The 19929-nt window shown below is 28.9% G+C and overlaps 2 protein-coding genes across 3 annotated transcripts in view; both read right to left on the bottom strand.

The window, feature by feature from the left end:
• The window catches only part of LOC107437395 (uncharacterized), a 548903-nt gene that overhangs the window by 32093 nt on the left and 496881 nt on the right, over positions 1–19929 (bottom strand). The window lies entirely within an intron of this gene.
• LOC107437310 (acidic mammalian chitinase) overlaps positions 958–19929 on the bottom strand; it is a 27492-nt gene continuing 8520 nt past the window's right edge. Inside the window, exons 3-9 of the mRNA XM_043042377.2 lie at positions 19032–19323; positions 16510–16636; positions 13286–13395; positions 12105–12234; positions 11593–11760; positions 3642–3761; positions 958–1296 (exon numbers count right to left, since the gene is read on the bottom strand). Coding sequence (XP_042898311.1) covers positions 1165–1296; positions 3642–3761; positions 11593–11760; positions 12105–12234; positions 13286–13395; positions 16510–16636; positions 19032–19323 — 1079 coding nt within the window. The 3' untranslated portion in view covers positions 958–1164. The remainder of the gene's footprint in view (positions 1297–3641; positions 3762–11592; positions 11761–12104; positions 12235–13285; positions 13396–16509; positions 16637–19031; positions 19324–19929) is intronic.

The raw sequence follows: 19929 nt of genomic DNA, 5'->3' as shown, positions 1-19929 counted from the left end.
AGAGAGATACTTTATAAGCTTATATTCATGATTAATATTCATTTTTTGTCAGTAAATAGTTGTTATAATCATAAACCCAAGAAAGAATGACATATTTGTAAACTTTAATTACTTCTTCAGGTCATCATAGGTATGTGTAAAATTTTAAATATATTTTAAGTAACCTAAGAAATATTAAGAAAAAGAAAGAAAAAAATCTTGTTTAAATTTTTTTCAACTTAAACTGGTTTTTTTTTTTCTTTTCCGGAATTTTGACTTGGGCTCACAATCACCCCTGTCTACCTGAATCTTAACTTTTTCTGAGATTTGTTGCTTGACTTTTAAAATTTGCCGAGGAAAGAAGTTTATACATTTATTAATATACCGAACAGAATGAAAATTCTTTTCGATTCTAGCATAAATACACAAATTATTCTCCAAGGCTTTTTTTTTTTATTATTATTTTTGTTTCATTTTTTATCTTTTGAAAATGTTTCTCATATGTGTCATTTTTCCGTGATGCCTCTGGGACTTAATTAACAACTTTAAAATAGCTAGAAATTGATGTTGAACTTTGTGATCATCAACTAATGTACAAAGTGGATTGTAGTGTTTTATGTATTTCACCTGATTTGTTACTTCAAAATTGTTCGGTCTTGTGAATGTTATAAAAAGAATGTGATTTAATTTTCTTATGTAATTTTAAAAGAGAGGAAGATAGGGTCATAAAGTTATTTACTATTTTTAGACGATATGGAAATGTCTGGCGCTTAGTAAGAAATAATTCAAATTAAGAATTCAACAAGCAATTCACTAGAGTCATATCAAGTGAAATAAAGATTACTCTCTTAAGTTAATGACTGAGTATGCTTATAAAATATATTTTTCAAATTGTTCACTTAGTTTATAGTAATTGCGTTTATTTAATACAGCAATTCCTTTTATATAGTAATTTTTATTATATAACTTAATTTGTAATAGTTTTTCCAACTTAATTTATTAAGAGCAAAATCTAAATTTTTTTACATGCCTTTCTTGATTTGACTAGATATGCTACTCTTTCAACAAATGGCTACTAACAATAAATGTTGTTACAAGTCTATGAATTATGAAATAAATAATTTCGTGGTGAGATTCTATGCATGTATGTCCATTGTTCTGTCTGTTTACTCATTTCTTCATAAATTATGTCAAACTTTTAAAAGCAGCTCGAGTCAAAGGAAACTTTGTTGAGTTATCACAACTACCACTCCAATCATCATTATTCAAGTTGAAGATCATGACTCCTCCATATCCTTCTTCTTTTACCCATTGACTCTGAAATTAAACAACTATTGAAAACTTTTTGTTTTGACAATTGTGAATTCCTAATTCAACATTTTAAAAAATTAAAAAAAAAAGGGTGTTAAAATGGAAATGAAAATCATTGTAGCAGTCAAAATAATCGTAATCTGATTAATTGGAGAAAAGGAAGCAATAATTTGTGTTCATGTAATAACTAATGAATTCCAATTAAACATTAGATAAAAGGGAAAAAAAGTGTTAAAATGGAATGGAAAATCGTTGTAGCAGTGTATCTGACGAAATGGTTTGATGGGTTAAAATAATCAGGATCTTTGATTAATTGAAGAAATTTGTGCTGATGTAAAAACTAAAATGCGTTATTTTGAAGTCCAAGAGTGATATTAAAACAAATTAATTTATTTAGAAGTACGCTTTCAACTCGAGGAAATTGTAATGCATAAATATAAAAAACGAGAAAAAGAAATTTCTGGATCATAAATTGGTTACTTGGCTTTGAATTAAAATCTTTTAAAAAAAATGTCTCTAGAAGACAAGGGAATGTGTTTAATATTGCATTTTTAATGAAAAATTTCTAAATATCGTACTTAAAGCTTGATAACAAAATAACTAATTCGTCCTTAGACTAACTTCTAGTTCAAAACATCGCTGGCATTATGCAAAATCTAATTAAATTTCGAAGGATTCCAAGATAGCTTTTTGTTATGTATGTTAGAAAATTTTTTCTCAAGGTCATCGGTCTTCAGAAACTGCATTTAAAATGGAAAAAAATTGTGAAACGAAATTTTGTCCTAAAAGTATTAAAGAACTCAACATAACAATAAACATTTTAGTTTCGTTTTCGTGAGTTAACTTTCAGTTTTGTCTGTCAGTTGACGAAAAGGCTTCTTATAACTTCATTTTTGAAAATCGAAAATCATAAACTTAAGTTCAAATAGAAAAAAAATTTCGTCGAAATTGCTGATTTTCGCACAGTCGGATACCAGCCACTGAAACATTTAGAATGCATATCTAGCTCTTAAATTAAACATCAGTGAATTTAAAAAATGATGACTGAAATTTTTTTTGAAATCAAAATCGTCAAAAACCATTTTTATATTGAACAGTCAGCTTTTTTTTAACGCAACGTCCACTCAATTTCTCAAGAAATACTTAAAAGATTATTTTGTCAACTTTAAGAGGTGTTGAGATGAGATTTTCGATATTTAGCAATAAATTTTTAAGCTCTGAGGTTTGGAAGACCTACTATAAATTATGTAAGAAACACTATGCCAGAAAATCAAGCAAAAAATTTGTAACTTGTATCGATTACTTCAGTTATTTTTATTAACTGCATAATGTTTCGTAAACCTAGAATAATCATTTATAGAGATGGGACATTTTTATAAAAAATTATTTTCGCCTTACATTTTTATTTGCTAACAAAATTTTTGGAGCAATTTACGATTAATTACGAAATTGTTTTAAAATTTTATAAGAATCCGTTATAAACTAGTTCTTTTACACTGCGATACGAAAGTCGTATTTGGCTACTAATGTTAAAAGCTTATTTGAATATCTTAAAAAATTCTAAATTTTTAAGATATTCAAACCAAATTTTTTTTATTAGTTGCCAAATTCAATTGACTGCAAAATTATGAAAAAACTTGAACATTCTTTCAGTGCATACGCAGTATAAAAGAACTAGCAACAATTTTGTTATTAATCTTAAATTGCTCCAAAAATTTTGTTTCATTGCATTGAATATCTGTGAAGTTATAATGAAAAAACGTAGGACGAAATTTTTTACTAAAATGTTTATATTTCCATAAATATTTACTCTAGGTTAACGAAACTTTACGCAGTTTTTAAAAATAATTAAAGTAATCGATACAAGCTTATTGCTTGATTTTCTGGCTTAGGGTAAATTACTTTTCTTTCGTAATTTATTGTAGGCCTCTGAAAGCTTTACATTTTATTGCTAGATATGAAAAATCGCATATCTAAAATTACAAAATAATCCTTTCAGTATTTCTTTAGAAATTTAAAACGTCTAAAACAGAAAATGTCTCTTCCATTATTGTAGGATAGGCCCTGTCAAACAACCTCATAATAGAAGTTAGCTTTGTAGGGGACAAAACAAATATTTTTTAATTGCGTTACTTTCTTTGAACTTTTTTTCCCCCTCCCAATTTGTGCAGGTTATGTCATGCTGTTTACTGCTTTACTCGTCCCAGCGCAACCCTACTTCCAAATACTTTTTTTTTACGTATCTTTTGCAGAAATCATTCATTTCTCCAGTACAAGTAGTATACTTCAAATCTGAAATGTTAAAAATTTATAATCTTTTTAAATGTGTAATAATAAGTAAAGTTATTTACCTTAAACGAAATACTGTGATCATTGTCAAAAGCTATCCAATCGTGTCCTAAGTGGGCAAATGGAACTTTCGTTGATAGATCAAATATTTGCCTTGCTCCCTTTTTAAGAAAATTGCAAACCTGATAAAAAAAAGAAATCATTATTTTTTTGCCGAAATTTAGAGTTTACGTGTTTAACACACATCGTGTTCAGAATTTATAGAATAATTAAATAAAAAATTTTGTCAATGCTGCTATTCATTCCCCCCCCCCCTTCAAAATCTCGTTCCGAATTTGGAGGGAAATTTTTTTTATTTTTTCCCTCCAAATATATCGTGTAAAGTTTTTATTTCACGTTAACTTAATTATCTTTAATTAAACAATATATATATATATCTTAAGTGACACCGTAGGCTTTGGTTTTTCTCTATTTATTTGCAACACTATAGTTAATATTAATTTTCTTAGATTGTCTTAAGTAATAATTTAAGAGGATTGAATTGTTAGAATATGTTAGTATTTTTATACATATAAAAACTTGGGTTACTTTTCAGTTAGTCGGGCGCAAGCGAAAAGTCGCCCAGAAATATAAACTACCGCAGACATTAATTTATTTTTAAAGCTCATAAAAATTTAGCTAAAGAAAAAAGGAGATGAATTTCATTGCGTCCAGTTAATTAAAAAGTAACTTTTTTAGATTTACTTTTGATTTTTTTAAAAGGGCTGTTGTGATTTTAAGCATTAACTGTTCTATGGTGCCACAGCTCTCCTTTTTCGAGTAATAGTACATACTATATTATTCGATACTCTAGTTAAGGATCGGAGGAAGTAGTATAGCACGTATATCCCGAACTCATACATACCGACAAATTTAAAAATATTACTAAAATTGAATACATGGAGAACTTTCACAATATCACGCACATTTTTGTGAAAATAGTTAGAACTGTAACCCAAGTACTTCAGTGAGAGCAAAGCCACGGGCTACAGCTAAACGGTGGAGAGAAAAAAATTGGTTAATATATTGCTTAAAATTAATTAAAATGTTGAATTAGAATAGTTAAATTCACTTCTGCTGTGCACAGGGCCCGATTAACCTCTGAAAATAGGGGAAGCATAATAGGATTTTGGGGGCCCCCTAACTTGAGCAAAAGAAACTTTTGATATTTTTCACCCATAAACAATACATTTTAAAGAGGGAGGAACCATGTGAAAACTATTAGAACCTTAGAAAGGAATACAGAGATCCTATGCAATCATGTTGGACCCTTCTTTACGTGCTTTATAAAGCACGTAAAGTAGGGTCCAACATGTATAGTAGCCAACTATATATAGTAACAAAAACATGAGGGAGTAGCTAGCACATATGTTGAAAAAATTTAAATATTTCACTAAATTAAATTATAAAGTTACTTGTTGTTATACGAAAGGTTCTTTGCAAGAAGAGTCTCTTTTTTTATGCCAATTTTTTTACTAGCGGCAAAACAACACAAAGCATCCCATTTATTAAGCATCCCATTTTTTTTCTTTTCGAGAGTTTTTGTTGGAGTCATTTTTTTTTTTTTTTTCTTTTATTATTAATATTTTTTTTGGCTACAAAAAATAAGAAATTGGGCCCTTAATTTCAGTCATTTGGGGGCCCCCCTAGAATTTAAAAGGGGAAGCACTTGCTTCCTGTGCCTTTTCGGTAATCAGGCCCTGGCTGTGCATTTGGCTTGGTGACCATTAGAGTTTATGTGCTGTACTACACAATTGTGAATGGTCGCAGAAGGCAGCTAGTTTAATTTATTGTACGATTTATTAGTTAGATTTATTTGATAGAGAGCTTCTGAGTTCCGTGATGGTTTCCTGTTGATGCAAACTCTAATTAAGCTTAACAGAGCACGTGCGAGGCTTAATGTAAGAAAAGAAAAAAAAAAATTAACGTAACAGTTTTTGCATTACGTTTGGAAATGCTATTTTTCATAGGCCGCACGTTTTAATGTATGTAGATTTGATGAGATTTGTTTGCGCTGCGTGCCGTTTGCTGTCGAGAGTTTTTTTCTCTCCTTTATTTTCATTTAATTAGTTTTTTTTCTTCATGTAATTAGTTTTTTTTCTTTTAATTATTTTTTATTTTCGTTATACTTTTTAGAATAGAAGAATTTGTTGTTAGCGTTATACGATGGTATAAAAGAGGGGTAAATCGAGGAAGTATTTATACTAAAATTATCGCAGTTTCGTCTCGTCAGGAAATACATTTCAGATAGACGAACTATTCCTAGAATGGATTTTCTTTGATAAGGAAGAAAATGTTTTAAGATTATACCATCCTATTTTACTTCAAAATAGTTCTTTCTCTTTTTTTCTTTGGATATTTTACTATTTCTTACATGTTTTGTGAATAACGTTAGAATTAAAAATAAGAAATGTACTGCTTAAAGAAAAATGCTCATTAACATGTAGTGTGTTGAGTAAACATTTAAGGAGAAAAGACAGGATGAAACTGAAAAAGTAAGAGCTTAACTCTTTAGATCCTATTAAAAATGTAAGATTAAATCTTAAAAAAAGTTTATTATTATATATGCTGTACTCCAATATTCCTTTAGATCAGTGGTTTCCAACTGGCGGCCCGCGAAGCCTTTTTTTATGGCCCGCGAACTTAAATATATTAGTTGTCATTTTTTTGCGGACAATTTTCGTAAAAAATTTATATGGGTTTAAAATACTTTTCTCGTTAATAAAAACCTAATTTCTTCGTTTCTGTGAAATTTATCATACCAACGGTGCAAAAAAAAGAATTTTCTCCGGTTTTGCATTCAAGAAAATATTTATTCAAATACAAAAATAATCGTGTATGTTGCTCTTTTTTATTTATTTTTTTGTATTTTGTGAATATAATTTAGCTTGTGTGTATCAGAAATTTTCTCGAAGAATCTCTCCGATTTAACTTTTTGAAACCAATCATTTTGGACGAAAATATTTACACACACACTTGTAAATTTTAAATTTAATCTGTAAATATCTATTCTCTGGTGGTTGCAGAAGACAAACCTAAATTTTGTCATTGAAATTTTTGTGTGCTACTATGTAAGTTTTAATATCAACCATTATTAAGTTGTATATCTTAACAATTAGATATCTGTTGCACATTAACTGTTCAATACGCACATTAAAGTTATTGCAGCCCGAATTTTTTAATATGTAATTAAATATTTTTAAAAATCTACTTCTTATTTTAATTTGTAATTCAATTCCTTTGTTTTATACAACTTGGTAAAAATCTGACAGTAATATTTAATGTTCCTTCAAACATAAAAGAGTCCTACATAAAATTTTAATAAAGTTGCGGCCCGCCATGTGATTTGTGTCTTTAATTGTGGCCCCCGGCCTCATGTAAGTTGGAAACCCCTGCTTTAGATCGATTGCATAGTGCAATAAGTTTACGAGTGCAACAGTGTGAAAATATTAATTACGTAATAAAAATACTATTTCTGAACTCGGTTAAGCGAGAACTAATAGAGAAAGTAAATAAAGTCACCTGACACTTGACATTACTTTTAGCTGATTAACACCAAGGTTATGATAAACAACGTTAAACTGACTAATAGTTAGTAAAGAAATAATTGCTGATTCAGTCAGATAATATTGGCCATAAACAGCAAACTTTATGATTGCTCGTTAAGCTAAAGTTTAGTAGTAGTAGTATGTTTATTATGAATTTAAATTTTAGTTGATTTTTTTATTATTTAATAACAGTCGGAAAAATTTTAATTGTAAGGTCGACAATTTTTTACATAATTTTAAAACAAGTAATTTTACACAGCAAAAAAGAAATTTTGATGGAAATTGGTCGTATAAGTTCCTGAGAAATCAGAAATCAAATTGTAAATAAATAACTTTTTTGAAAGCCAATTTCACAGGGATTATTCACCCGATTTCGCTGAATTTTGTATTTTGCCATGTAAAATTACATGCTTTAAAATGATGTGAAAAGTTGTTTACCTAGCAATTAAAAAAAACTTTAGACTTTAATTAAATAAAATGATAATAAATATTAACTAAAACTTATTTTTTGCATGGAATTATCTTTGGATAAGCGAATTTTATAATTGTCTCCGAAATTTTCTCAATTCGTTTAAGAAGTTCCCGAGATATGGCGAAATACGCAAAAAATAAAATTAATATTCTGAGATCAGAACTTAGGATCGCTCTCCTGATCTAACTATGGGAACTTCATTATTTTAAGTTCCGAAATCTGAATTCAGAAGGGGGGAAAAAAAAAGGGTATGTTTATTCAGAGAAAGTGCGTTTTTGTGTCTGATTTCGTAACTTAAAATATCGACTGAGCTTATTAGTTAACATGTTTGAGGTCACCCCCTCCGAATTATTAAGAACGTGAAGATCCGATCATTAGATCAAAAGTTATTCATGATGGTCCGTTTTTTTTTAATGACGCACTGTACATCCTTTCAACGCCCCAGATCTTCATAAGAATTAGAAGCTATAACTTTTCTGAGGAGAAATATTTCATCGGTTATATTCCAACTAAGGCGTTTTTTTGTCTCCATTTTTAAAATATGTACTTACGTTAAAATTAACGTACCTACGCTACTTCAGGGCACAAAATCGGCTATACTAATTCAGGGCCTCTAGTGAGGTGCAATACACTATGTCTGAGCATGTGCAGTATCGCTAAGAAGCGGAAAATAAGGTTTACGTAATGTAAAAGCTCTCTAATCTCAAGCTATAAGTTCTGCGATGAAGGTTTAAAAACTATCCGTACACATTGGACCTCTCGAAAACAGGTTGTTAATTCCAGTAACAATCTATTCTTTAAGTACCAAAGTATATTGTTAGCCTTATCGTTGTCTTAATTACCAATCTTGTTGAATCGCGTTTTTTTCCCCACAAGGTTTCCTAATTGATTGATAAGGCAATATCTAGATTGCACGTTTTTAATAATAAATTTATTGTTTGTTTGCTAGCTCAGCACAAGTAAATAAATCTAAATAGTTATCGCGAATTTTTGGATAACAGGTGATATAACCTTAATCTATGTACATAGTGAAACTTTTAAAAGCTGGTATAATATAGTAATATATTTATAATAAATTTTATTTTTAATGAGATATTACAGGATAGCTTGACAAAAAATTATGATTAGCCTTATGGATTCGCTCAAAACCGGACAATGACACGAAAAACTAAGCTCAATTGCATGATGGTAACAAAATATTTTATGCTTTCATTTTTATTTTATTTTTGTATTTGAGCTTATTTTTACTGTTTGTTTATCTTGTTTGCCGCTATGACCTTTCTATTTTCAAACTACATTCGAATCAACAAAATTTTAATAATCGTTTCAAAAGCTTAAGTACTAACAAAAAATTTTGATTTTCAAAGGCAGGAACAGAATGTTAACGAAAGGACATTTGCATGTATTGTAATTAAAAGCAGGAAATAAATAACACAAAAATATTTATTTTCTGATTTTGTTGAAATAAATAATAGGCTGCATCAAGAGTTTAAGTAGGAGCTAAAATAACACAATTTAAAGAATATTACAGTACAGAACCCGTTATCCGGAAATCAGAAAACCAAAACACCGGAACGAAATTCGATAAATTTTCCCGCCATTTTTAAATTTTTTTTTTCCATCGTAAGATTTCAGGATTTTTCTTTCTTTTTTGAAAGATATTTACCTTACCATCATTTTGGAAATAATCATTAGTGTATTACTTCATTGTTTTTTCTTCTTTCTAAGATTATTTCCAAATATTTTTTTTTTAGTTGAGTTTGACAATAAAAAAAACGGCTTTTTGTAGCGATTCAGAAAACCGGAAAAATCAGTTATCCGGAATAGCGATGGTCCCGATCTTTCCGGATAATCGGTTCCCTACTGTACTTGGATATTGATCCCTTATTATTCTTAATGACATCGAATATACATTTTTCCATTGAATTAATTAGCTTCTGGTGTGTTTCTAGGGGGAGGGGGCGAGAATTTCATGCTTTCTCAATAGACTCTTGGATTTCTTTAATCCTAACTATTTCTATACGCTGGGCAGATTAAAATGCTTAATGCATTCTCAATTGGATTTAAGCTCGGACTCGGGGATAGGCTAATCTTTTATTGAGGCATTGTCTTGTTGAAATATAAAATCAGGGCCTCCTTGGAGCTCTTAAAAAGGGAGAATATATTGTCTCAGTGTAACTTTCTACGTTTCATATGTATGTCTTCGCTTAAGAAAATGCAGGCATGCTTAAGAAATGCAGGCATGTCCCCAAATTATTAGAGATTTACCTGTTGAAGAAATTCCTTGGCTCTTTTCGAAGTTCATGCAAACATGAGTTCCAGTCGTCAGGATCATTTAGTTCTATTTTTTCTCTATATCACTGACTGGTATAGATAACCATTTATTGCCATGCGATTTTTTGCTTTGTTCACTCTTGCCCGTTTATTATGTGGTTTAAGACATGGCTTGCGGCGAATTTTTTTTTTTTTCGAAATATTTCTATATTATCGAGGCACTGCTACACCTATAGTGTTTTTTCCCCGTTACAAATTGACATATTTTGCCTATAGATCAAATACAAATTGAAATATTTTGCCGAATTCGCCTATCGGTCTGAACATTCATCACACGCCTTCGTTCGCATCTCGGTTTTCAGGCGAAATCATTCTTTTTTCTCCAACACTTGATAAATACATGACTTTGATCTATTTCAGAAGCTTGAAATTTCAGACACACATTTTTCCATTTTGGAATTTTACTTATTTTCAAAACTCTGTTTTTGTAAATTCTGCAGCTTACAGAACTGTGAACGTCTGAGTTCTTGATTAGAGATAATCTGCCTGTCATTATGCTTTGCAGGAAATACGTCACTTCATCGAACCGATCCTTCATTTATTAAGAAATTAATGGTGCTTAAACGTTTGTTACAGCCATTTAACAAAAATTTTAAAAATTGCAATATTAAAGTAAATTTTAATTAACGAACATTTCTTAATAACATTTCGTTTGGGTTGCCCGTTAATACGTCACATATTTTTTAATTATACAGTATTATCGAACTTCGTTATGTTCTTAAATTTTAGAGACAGATAGTACTTTTGTTATTGTTTAAATGAACAGAAAATGAAATATATTGAATTGTTCAACTTTTGACTATTATAGCTTTTGACTAACTCTCTACTCATAAAATTGTCCAAACGTTATAGTGTTGATAAATCAAGTAATTTTAATAATGCAAGCAAAGAGGATTGTAATATAAATAACACGGATTCCACTCTTTAGTCCCTTGGACTGAAGTCAGCCTTAAGAAAAGATCAAGTAGATTGAATTCCGTCCACCAATTAATATATATTTCCAATTTTTTTTAAAATTATGTTTTCAAAAAGAAATTAAATGTTTCCTTACTTATGAAAATTTAACAAAAAAAAATTCTGTTAAAATAAATAAAAAATAGATTACTTTTTGAAAGCATTGTTATTTTTCAAAATTAATACAAAATGATCAATTAATGAAGTCATATCACAAAGAAAGAGTGGGATTGACGGAACTTGTGTAAACAAAATTTGTATAGTTAAATCTGAATCTGACTGAGTTTGTATTTTTTCTTGATAATTTGAGATGCTGGGTAAAATTAAATTAATTTTTTTTAAAAATTATCTATGACAAAACATTAATGATGAAGTGAAAAATGAATAGAGATATGAATGGCTCCAAGAAAAAGTCAAAATTCAGCAATTGGTGCAAAGAGTGTAGATATGCAAGGTTAGCTATTATTTGTAATTTTTTCGCTGTAAAAAATAAAATTAAGAAAATAAATTTTTATAAAAAATAATTAAGTCATTGATATAATATATGAACCATTCTCATAGAGGGTGAGGTATAATTTTCTGAAAAATTCTGTTAAATGTTAATTGGTTAAAAAATAATGTTCTATCTTGAAATCTTTTTAGAGTGGCACCCATTTTCAAGCATACCTGAGGATATGTGAGCTTTCCTTTTCCGATTCCAGGACCTTTTGCTGGAACACTGATAGTGTTCCAATAAGGAGAATGTAAGTAGTATGACCGAGCATGCGTTGGTATGCCAATCATTATTTTCTTTCGCGGCATGCCTCTAGCTTCCCAAAATCCTGCAGCCCATGCCTATGATGGAAATCAGGAAAACACATTTTAGACAAAACATACTTGGAAGCATTGAAAAACAGAAGTATTAATAAACATGAATGTTTCTTTATGATAACTAAATGCATATTTAAAACCTTATTTAAAGTGTCATTTTTTATTTAATTGTGGAACTGTTACTTAAACTCTTTTAATTAAATATGTGAATTATGGTCGATACAATCAATAAACAAAATCCAAGTGAAATGCCCGTTACCTGAATTACTTTTCCGAAGTGCGGTTGCTTATACAATACATATACAGATGGAGTTGAAAAGATATTCGATTTAAAAGTAGCAATTGGTTTTTAAAAATTTTATGCTTACCGCATTTAAATAATAGTTCGTATTTTTTTCGCTGTTTTTAGAAAACAGAGGACTATGATGAGCTGTCATAGGATATGCTGGATTATACAACTGGAAATCGTAAGACATGAGATTTATAAAATCCACAACTCTGAAAAACAATAAATATTTAATTAATGCATGTAAAAAACAATAGTTTCTAACTTCTGAAATTATATTGTTCATTAAATGAATGAATGTAAAAACCGGACTTACAGAAACTACTCTTGTTTGTTTTCTCATGAAGTAGCTAATAAGTATAAATGCTATTACGTAACCGTGTTATAATGGAATTTTGGAAATTAATTAATTTTGTTATTAAATACTAATATAGATTTAAAAAAATCAGTGTTTTCTGATTTGAGTTCAAAATTATAGAGTAGCAGATATAAATACGTAACTTCGCTTGTTGAAATGCCGTTTATTGAATCTAATAGTGAATACGTGAATAAGTTTGAATTCAATATCTTTTAAAAATATGGTCTTTCCGTCCAATTAACTCGCACAATTGCGCAATCTCCAATCTGACAGTAACTATAATACTTAATGCTTTCATTACCGTGATCTATTAGATTGAAAAGATAAGGTTACTAATAACGTGGTGGGTGCGGAACCTCTCCATTATGGGAATCTTTGATGTATGACTTTTAACAATATGTATGGTGCTTATAATAAAATAACTGCCTACATAAAATATGCTCAGAGTTTTAAAGCATGTTAATTTCAGAAAAAGACTTTTTAAAAAATACATTGTTTTTTTAAAATAATTATACCTTATAATAATAGTTGACAATTTTTAAAATACGAGGTTTGAATCTTATAAGGAATTAAAAAGAAATATTTAATTTTTATTTTAAGCTAATAAGCAATGAACGAAAACCTTATTCCAATATATTTATCTAATCACATAAAAAGCAAAAATTGATTTAATTTGCATAAATGAATACATACATTTTTTTTTCAGTATTGCCCTAAAATAAACTTTATAGTAAGAACATAGTGTATTTTAATCATGGTGATGGTGGTTTAAGTAATTTCTTTTATTGTATATGTTAGAATATAAATGACTTATTTACATTTTTTTCAACAATGTAAAAAAATGTGTGAAATAAACAAAAAGTTAGTATAAAATTCACTCTATAATTATTTACGGAGATATTTACTTTGCCATTTCTGGTACATTGTATGAGGTGTCAATAATGGCTACATGTGCTGCTACTGCGCAACTGATTAGAAAATTTCTCTTCGCTTTTTCTATAACAAATTGTAGCTCCTGAAATTTATAAAAAAGATGCAATATTCCATATATAGTATGTGTAAATAATACATTGAACAAATGATAGAGAATAAATAAATAAACGGACAACCCTAAATAACTTTTGATATAATGATCGGATCTTCCCGTTGTAGAACTCATTCTTACTGGTTCGAAAGGTGATCTCAAATATGCTAATTTAGTAATAGTGCAGACGATATTTTAACTTATGAAATCAGACATAAAAACGTACTTTCTCTGAATAAACATGTAATTTTTTTCCCAACGAATTCGGATTTCTGACCCTCAAAACAAGGGATCAATAGTTTGACCAGGAGCTGTCCAAAATTTGGATCCCTTAATGTTAATTATACAATTTGCGTATTTCCCCATATCTCGAAGAAATTTTATAGGCGAATTGAAATTTTTTTGCATTCAATTAAAAAATTTGTTTATTCAAAGATAATTTCAAATGCAAAATACAACTTTTAGTTAATATTTATTATTTTATTACATAATAGTCCACAAATTAGGAATTGTAAAAATACAACTTTTTCAAAATTCGATTTCTTAGGAAATAATTACATCGATTTCGCTGAAATTTTATATTTTGCCATTTAAAATTGCATTTTTTAAAATGATCTACAAAAAATTTGTATACCTTGCAATTCAAAATTTATTTGACTATTAAATATAATAATAAATATTTACTAAAAGTTATATTTTGCATAGAATTATCTTTGGATTAGCGAGTTTTATGATTATGGGCAAATTTTTTTTTAATTTGCTAAAAAAGTTGTCGAAAAATTGAGAAATACGTAGAAAGTAAAGTTATAGGGTCCAAATTTTGGGCCGCTCTCTTGACAATTGGTCCCTTATTTCCCGGATTACGGCTACCCTCTATTTTTTCAGGTTCAGAAATACGAATCTATCAACAGAAAAAACATATGTTTTGTTTCTGATGTCGTAACTTAAAATATCGTCTACATTAATTAATTAGCATACTTGAGATCACCCCCTTGAACTATTATGCGTGAGTCCCATAACATGAAGATCTGATCATTAAATCAAAAGTTATTCCGGGTGGTCCGTTTCATATTTTGCGCACTGTACATCATTGCTTGGTTACAAGTCTTGGGGCGTGTTGAACTGCAATATGGTGCAAATTTGCTTCCACCTCAATACCCGTAGAATCGGCTATACTTAATTTCTTTTCTCCTTCCATTTTTTTTTTTTTTTTTTTTTTTTTGCCCTTTTCGTCGACTTTTCTTTATTAAAACATATTATTAAATTTATTAAACGCCAAAAGAAAGGTGGCAAGGAAGACCTTCGCACGGATCACTTAAGTAGTCTGAATGAACGAACTTAAACTGCGTAGTGGGAGATAAAAAAGAAAGATGTCACAACCTTGGGACAACAAAACTTCGTAGTGGGGGAATTAAGAAAGATGTCACAACGCTTGCACAACTAAAGAATCGGATATCCCGTCTATGGTAATCCGTGCAAAGACCTCTTTTCTAGGAAGTGTTGGTTTACACAGTACTATTCGACACCGAAAATTATTAAGATTTGAATACAACCGTGGTTGTGGTAAAATCTTTAGGTTTTATAAAAAAGTGTATATAAACAAGCACGTGATTTTCGGCAGATTCCGAAGTATCAATTAGGTGAAATCACCCCCACTTGATCACACCTAACGTAAGAAACTAAAGACAAATAATTTTCAAAAACTCTCAATAAAATCTGTGTGTGTAACTAATTTTTGAATAAATAAAGCTACAAGCAAGATTGTTACTGTTTAAATAATTGTAAATAATAAAAAATAAAATCTCCTGCAGTTCAATAATGACTCTCATGTTAATCCTATGGAATACTCTTCCTTAGTGTCGTAGCTCGCTCTAAAGGGTTGTTGGAGGGAATTTTAAGGTTGACATTGTTCTTGTCTTTAAACGTATGTCTGTCAAATTTGGTTCAGAAATCTCGATATGTATAGAGAACGTACGCACTCACATACATTATTTTTTATATACAAGAAGTTTCCTATTTTTTCTAATTTTGCCAAGTAACGCTTTTTATCGCTAAATTTGGTGATTTTTTAAAACTAAAAATAATTCATCTTGAACATATTTAATTCGAAAATAACATTTTAACAAAACATAAAGTTAATATTCATTGCTTACATTTATTCCACTTCTCTAGATGGTGCACTTTTTATAAGCTTTCCAACTAAACAAAAACAAAGAATATACAAGTAGCTTGTGAATCTAAGCTATAATTACTATCCGTAGCATAACCGTCCATCCATTATTAAAACAATAAAAATGTAATACGATTTAATATAATTTTAAAAAATTTTTAAAACTGTGATTTAAAAAAAAGCTTGCAATAAAGTTTTAAACAGCAAGAAAGAAATTTTTCTTACAACATACATATACTCAGTCATTCTAAGCAATAATTATGGAAATCATTAATTGTTTATCGTCTGCCATTAGACATTGGAGGAATATAAAAGGTTTAAATGCTTCAATTAGTAAAAGTAACTATCGAATATATATGAGTGAGAAATGAAATTTTTCGAAGTTTTTAAATATAAAAATATTTTAAATGAATAAGAGAAGAAAAAAAAAATAGATGTGTGGGCATGAAGAAGGATTACAAGAAAAATATCAGGAACTGGCACACATACAGTGTTAGTAAGGGAGTTCAGTTGGTTTTTCTTCTTAATTTCACCTGTGCAGAGCGTATTTTTTTAAAAATCTATATTATAATGATTAATTTGCAATATATACTACATAAATTAAAATAGTTTTCATGTTTCTAATTAGTATTATTTTTATTACCAGAATCTGTTTTTGTTTTGTTCCGTTTTTTTTTTTTTAAAGAAACAATAATATTTTGAATAATATTATTGAGAACTGGCGGAACATTACATATCGTACTATACCTATACAGTACTTAAAGTTTAGGTTTGCCGTGATGATGGACGATAAGACAGTTAAGAGTTTGATGATAATTAGTTATTCACGCATTTCTTATATTAATTATGAATTTAAAATTTGTCTGCAATTTGACATAATAAAAAATGGTTTCAAATAATTTCCTTTCTAATTTCTGAAATTTTTATATTTTTACCTTTAGAAGTATGTTGAAAAAAAATCTTTCTAAAGGACTAGCACCATTCCACCCAGGAAATTCCCAGTCAAAGTCAACTCCATCAAATTTGTATTTGTCCAGGAAATGCAAAAGAGAAAATATAAACCTAGAAGAAAAGGCATGAAACTACCAATTAAAGTTGTGTATCAAATTAAAAAAAGAGTCTTGTTAATTCATATGCACACCTTGATATTTGTTTATATTTGAAGTACCCCAATCTGGTGTTATGAAAGTTTCAAACAATTTGAAGTACCATTTATCAACAAATATTTTTTTTAAAAATTAGAAAAAAAAATTTGAAAACTTTGAAACTTCGCGAATATACTCGGGTCGCATGCGGCCCGAGTATATTCGCGTATATTACACCTCTCATTTTGTAAATTAATCATAAAACTGCCTAACGCTTAATAAATATTCATGTTTAATAGAATTATTATTAATTACAAATATTATTAAATTGTTAATTTTGTTAAAAATCCCTAATATATGTGCACATTAATACGACATTTATTGTATGAACTTCAAAAATTGCGTTTCTTTTTGAGATTATTGTTCTATCAGATTACGGTAGAACAACAATATCAATAGAACAATTAATCTCAACAGAATTTCGTTAGAAATAACAGAATTGAAGAAATAACTTCAAAAGAATACTGTTCTGTTCTACCAGATTCGATTACAAAGTCAATATCATTAAGTGAAATATGCTAAATCTCTAAATCATTTTATTCTACCAAAATAAGCATAACACATTTCCTTCAATTTAAGAATTAAACTAATATTTCATTTAATTCTCTTCTCAATAAGTATAATTATTTACTTTTTTCTCAAAATAAACACTTGTGAGCGGATGTTCATCTATAAATAGATATTATTTCTACTATTGCTTTTAAAATTCAACCATTGAAATTTATGGATAAAATATTTGCTGCAATGTTTTGGCTTTGTAAAATAGTTGTTCGCTAACATATTTTGAACAAGGTTGGCAAGTTTCTGCCGAGGTGGTTAAAACCACTGGTAGAAACCGATTAAAAATGGCATGGCAGAAACCCTTTTCTGCCACATTTGTGACAGAAACTGGCAGAAATTCAGATAATGAAATAAAAGTAAGTACTGAGATTGACATACAATGAATAATTCATAGAAAAAAAAATTTAATGTTAAACAAAGTACAATTTATTTACAAAATTATCACCATTCAAAATCAAATATTACATTGTTTGCACTCTACAGTGATCTATAACAAAAGACAAGTATTGATGCAGTTTCTAAACCTAAACAATTTCTCAATTTGCTATTCACGAACGAGAAATTTGAGAAGATTCTCTCAAGTCCAGCAGAACTAGCTATTCTCTTTAGCCCTGGAACTAGCAGGCATTGCCATCAAGGAACAAGCAAGATTTGTGAAACTTTCATCGATTGAATATTTTTTAAAACTGAACCACAATGTAGCAGATGAGGTAGATGTCAAAACTTGACTGGAAAAATGAATTTCAGGAAATGGGGCCGATTTGTTTTGCAAAGCTATGACATAAGGTACAAAATCTGGGTTAATATTGGCGAGTAAAATTCTGGCACTTTCTTCTTGGACACATGATAATTTCAATCCCAAATACTTTGGATGCAGCATATAAGCTAGCAAATGATAATCAGTAACTGCCTGTTTAAATCTGTATGTCACTTCCTTTTTATAAACAGCCATAAGATTTTCTTTACTTAATGCATTTTTCAGTTAACTTAAACAAAATATCATTAAACAATTACTAGAACTAATATAGACGTCGTTTTAGTTTCTGCCAGTTTTTACCGGTTATAACCAGTTTTTGCCGGCAAAAAGCCAACTCTGATTTTGAAAGACTAAAGCTAAAGAAAGAGAACCTTTAGTAATATTTTTTAGCTATTAATAGCCAAATCATGAATTATTTACTCGTCTTAACGAAGTGTTTATAACGTCTAAATTATATGCGCTATTTGGGTCCATCTCCCATCGGTTGCAGATTTTCTATTTTCCAAATTAAATTTATTTCATACTCTGTAAATAAATAATATTTTTATATACCATTCTATATTAGTTATATATAACTTATAGTATAAATTTTAATAAAAATAACTATTATGTGTACATTAGAATGAAAAACTATTTTATTATACCTGGAACTGACTAAATATTGTGATTTTGAAAATATAATATCTTTCTCATCTTTTCTATAATTTTAAGATCTGGAAACCATTTTAATATTTACAGTTTTATCAATATGATATATGGACAACAAGCATAATATTTTATCTTAGTATTTTTTAGTTTATATATTTCTCTTTTTATGTAACACCTCGACTAACGCCTGTTGAAATGATTTTGATAATTAAAAGAAATTTTTCTTATTTTAAACTAAAATCCACTTTTTTTCCAACTTGCACCAATTTGTACGATTCGTCTTTTTTTTCTCATCCATCCTTAAAATATTCTTAAAGCATCATACTAATATAAATAACTCACTTACTTTTCTCTTCCATATTTCGTAGCTACCATTCGAGAGAAACCGCCATTTGATTTTCCTCCTATAGAAAGCATAACTTTCATTTTTGCATTTTTCTTTTTCAAAGTAACTGTTCGGTTGAAGCATTCGAGATCTTGAATGGTTTTTGGTAGCGCGAAATCATATCGAACCTCTGCAAAACCGACTATCAAATGAGTGCATAAATTCGGATCTATATCTTCTGGTTGAAGACGTCTTGTGGTGTTTCTTTCTGCTCTGTAATAGCAAACGATTTTTTGACTGGTCGCCTTTTCTTCTAAAAATTTAAAATTAATAATCTGTTTCAGATTCTCAAGTAATTACAAAGTGAGAAACATATTTATACGACTGATATGTTTATTCTTATTTTGGATACATATAATTTTTTAAACATATGTACATATATATTTGTCTGAAAAAGAGAGTGGAACCGCTGCACTTTAAAGGTTATTTTTAAGGAATAACTAAAGTATTTGCGAAAAAAAGAAGGAAAAAAAAGATAAAAAAACTATTTGACAAAGAAAAAAAAACGAATCGTTTGCTAAAAAAATAATTTCTTTTTCTCGCCTGGAAATTTTTTTAAATAAATAAGATATGCCATGACAATCTTCGGATGATAAATATATATGACAATGCTAATTTCAACATTCTTTTTTTTATAAATATGTAAAGTATTCACACAATAATAAATATGTAAAGTATTCAAACGAGAAAAGAAAAATAATAATTCTAGCAAACGATACTATGTGTAATCGTCCCATATTTAGAATTTCCAATATTTGGCTTTGATTAACAATATCATATTCTTAGTAACAAGCAAGTTACGTGTGATTTGATTTGATAAAGGAAATTATCTTGCTTATATATATATATCAATAGTTTG

The sequence above is a fragment of the Parasteatoda tepidariorum genome, chromosome 5 (genome assembly GCF_043381705.1).
Source record: "Parasteatoda tepidariorum isolate YZ-2023 chromosome 5, CAS_Ptep_4.0, whole genome shotgun sequence".
Taxonomy (NCBI): Eukaryota; Metazoa; Arthropoda; class Arachnida; order Araneae; family Theridiidae; genus Parasteatoda; species Parasteatoda tepidariorum.
Note: the sequence above shows the minus strand (reverse complement) of the source record. Positions and strands in the feature narration are given on the sequence as shown.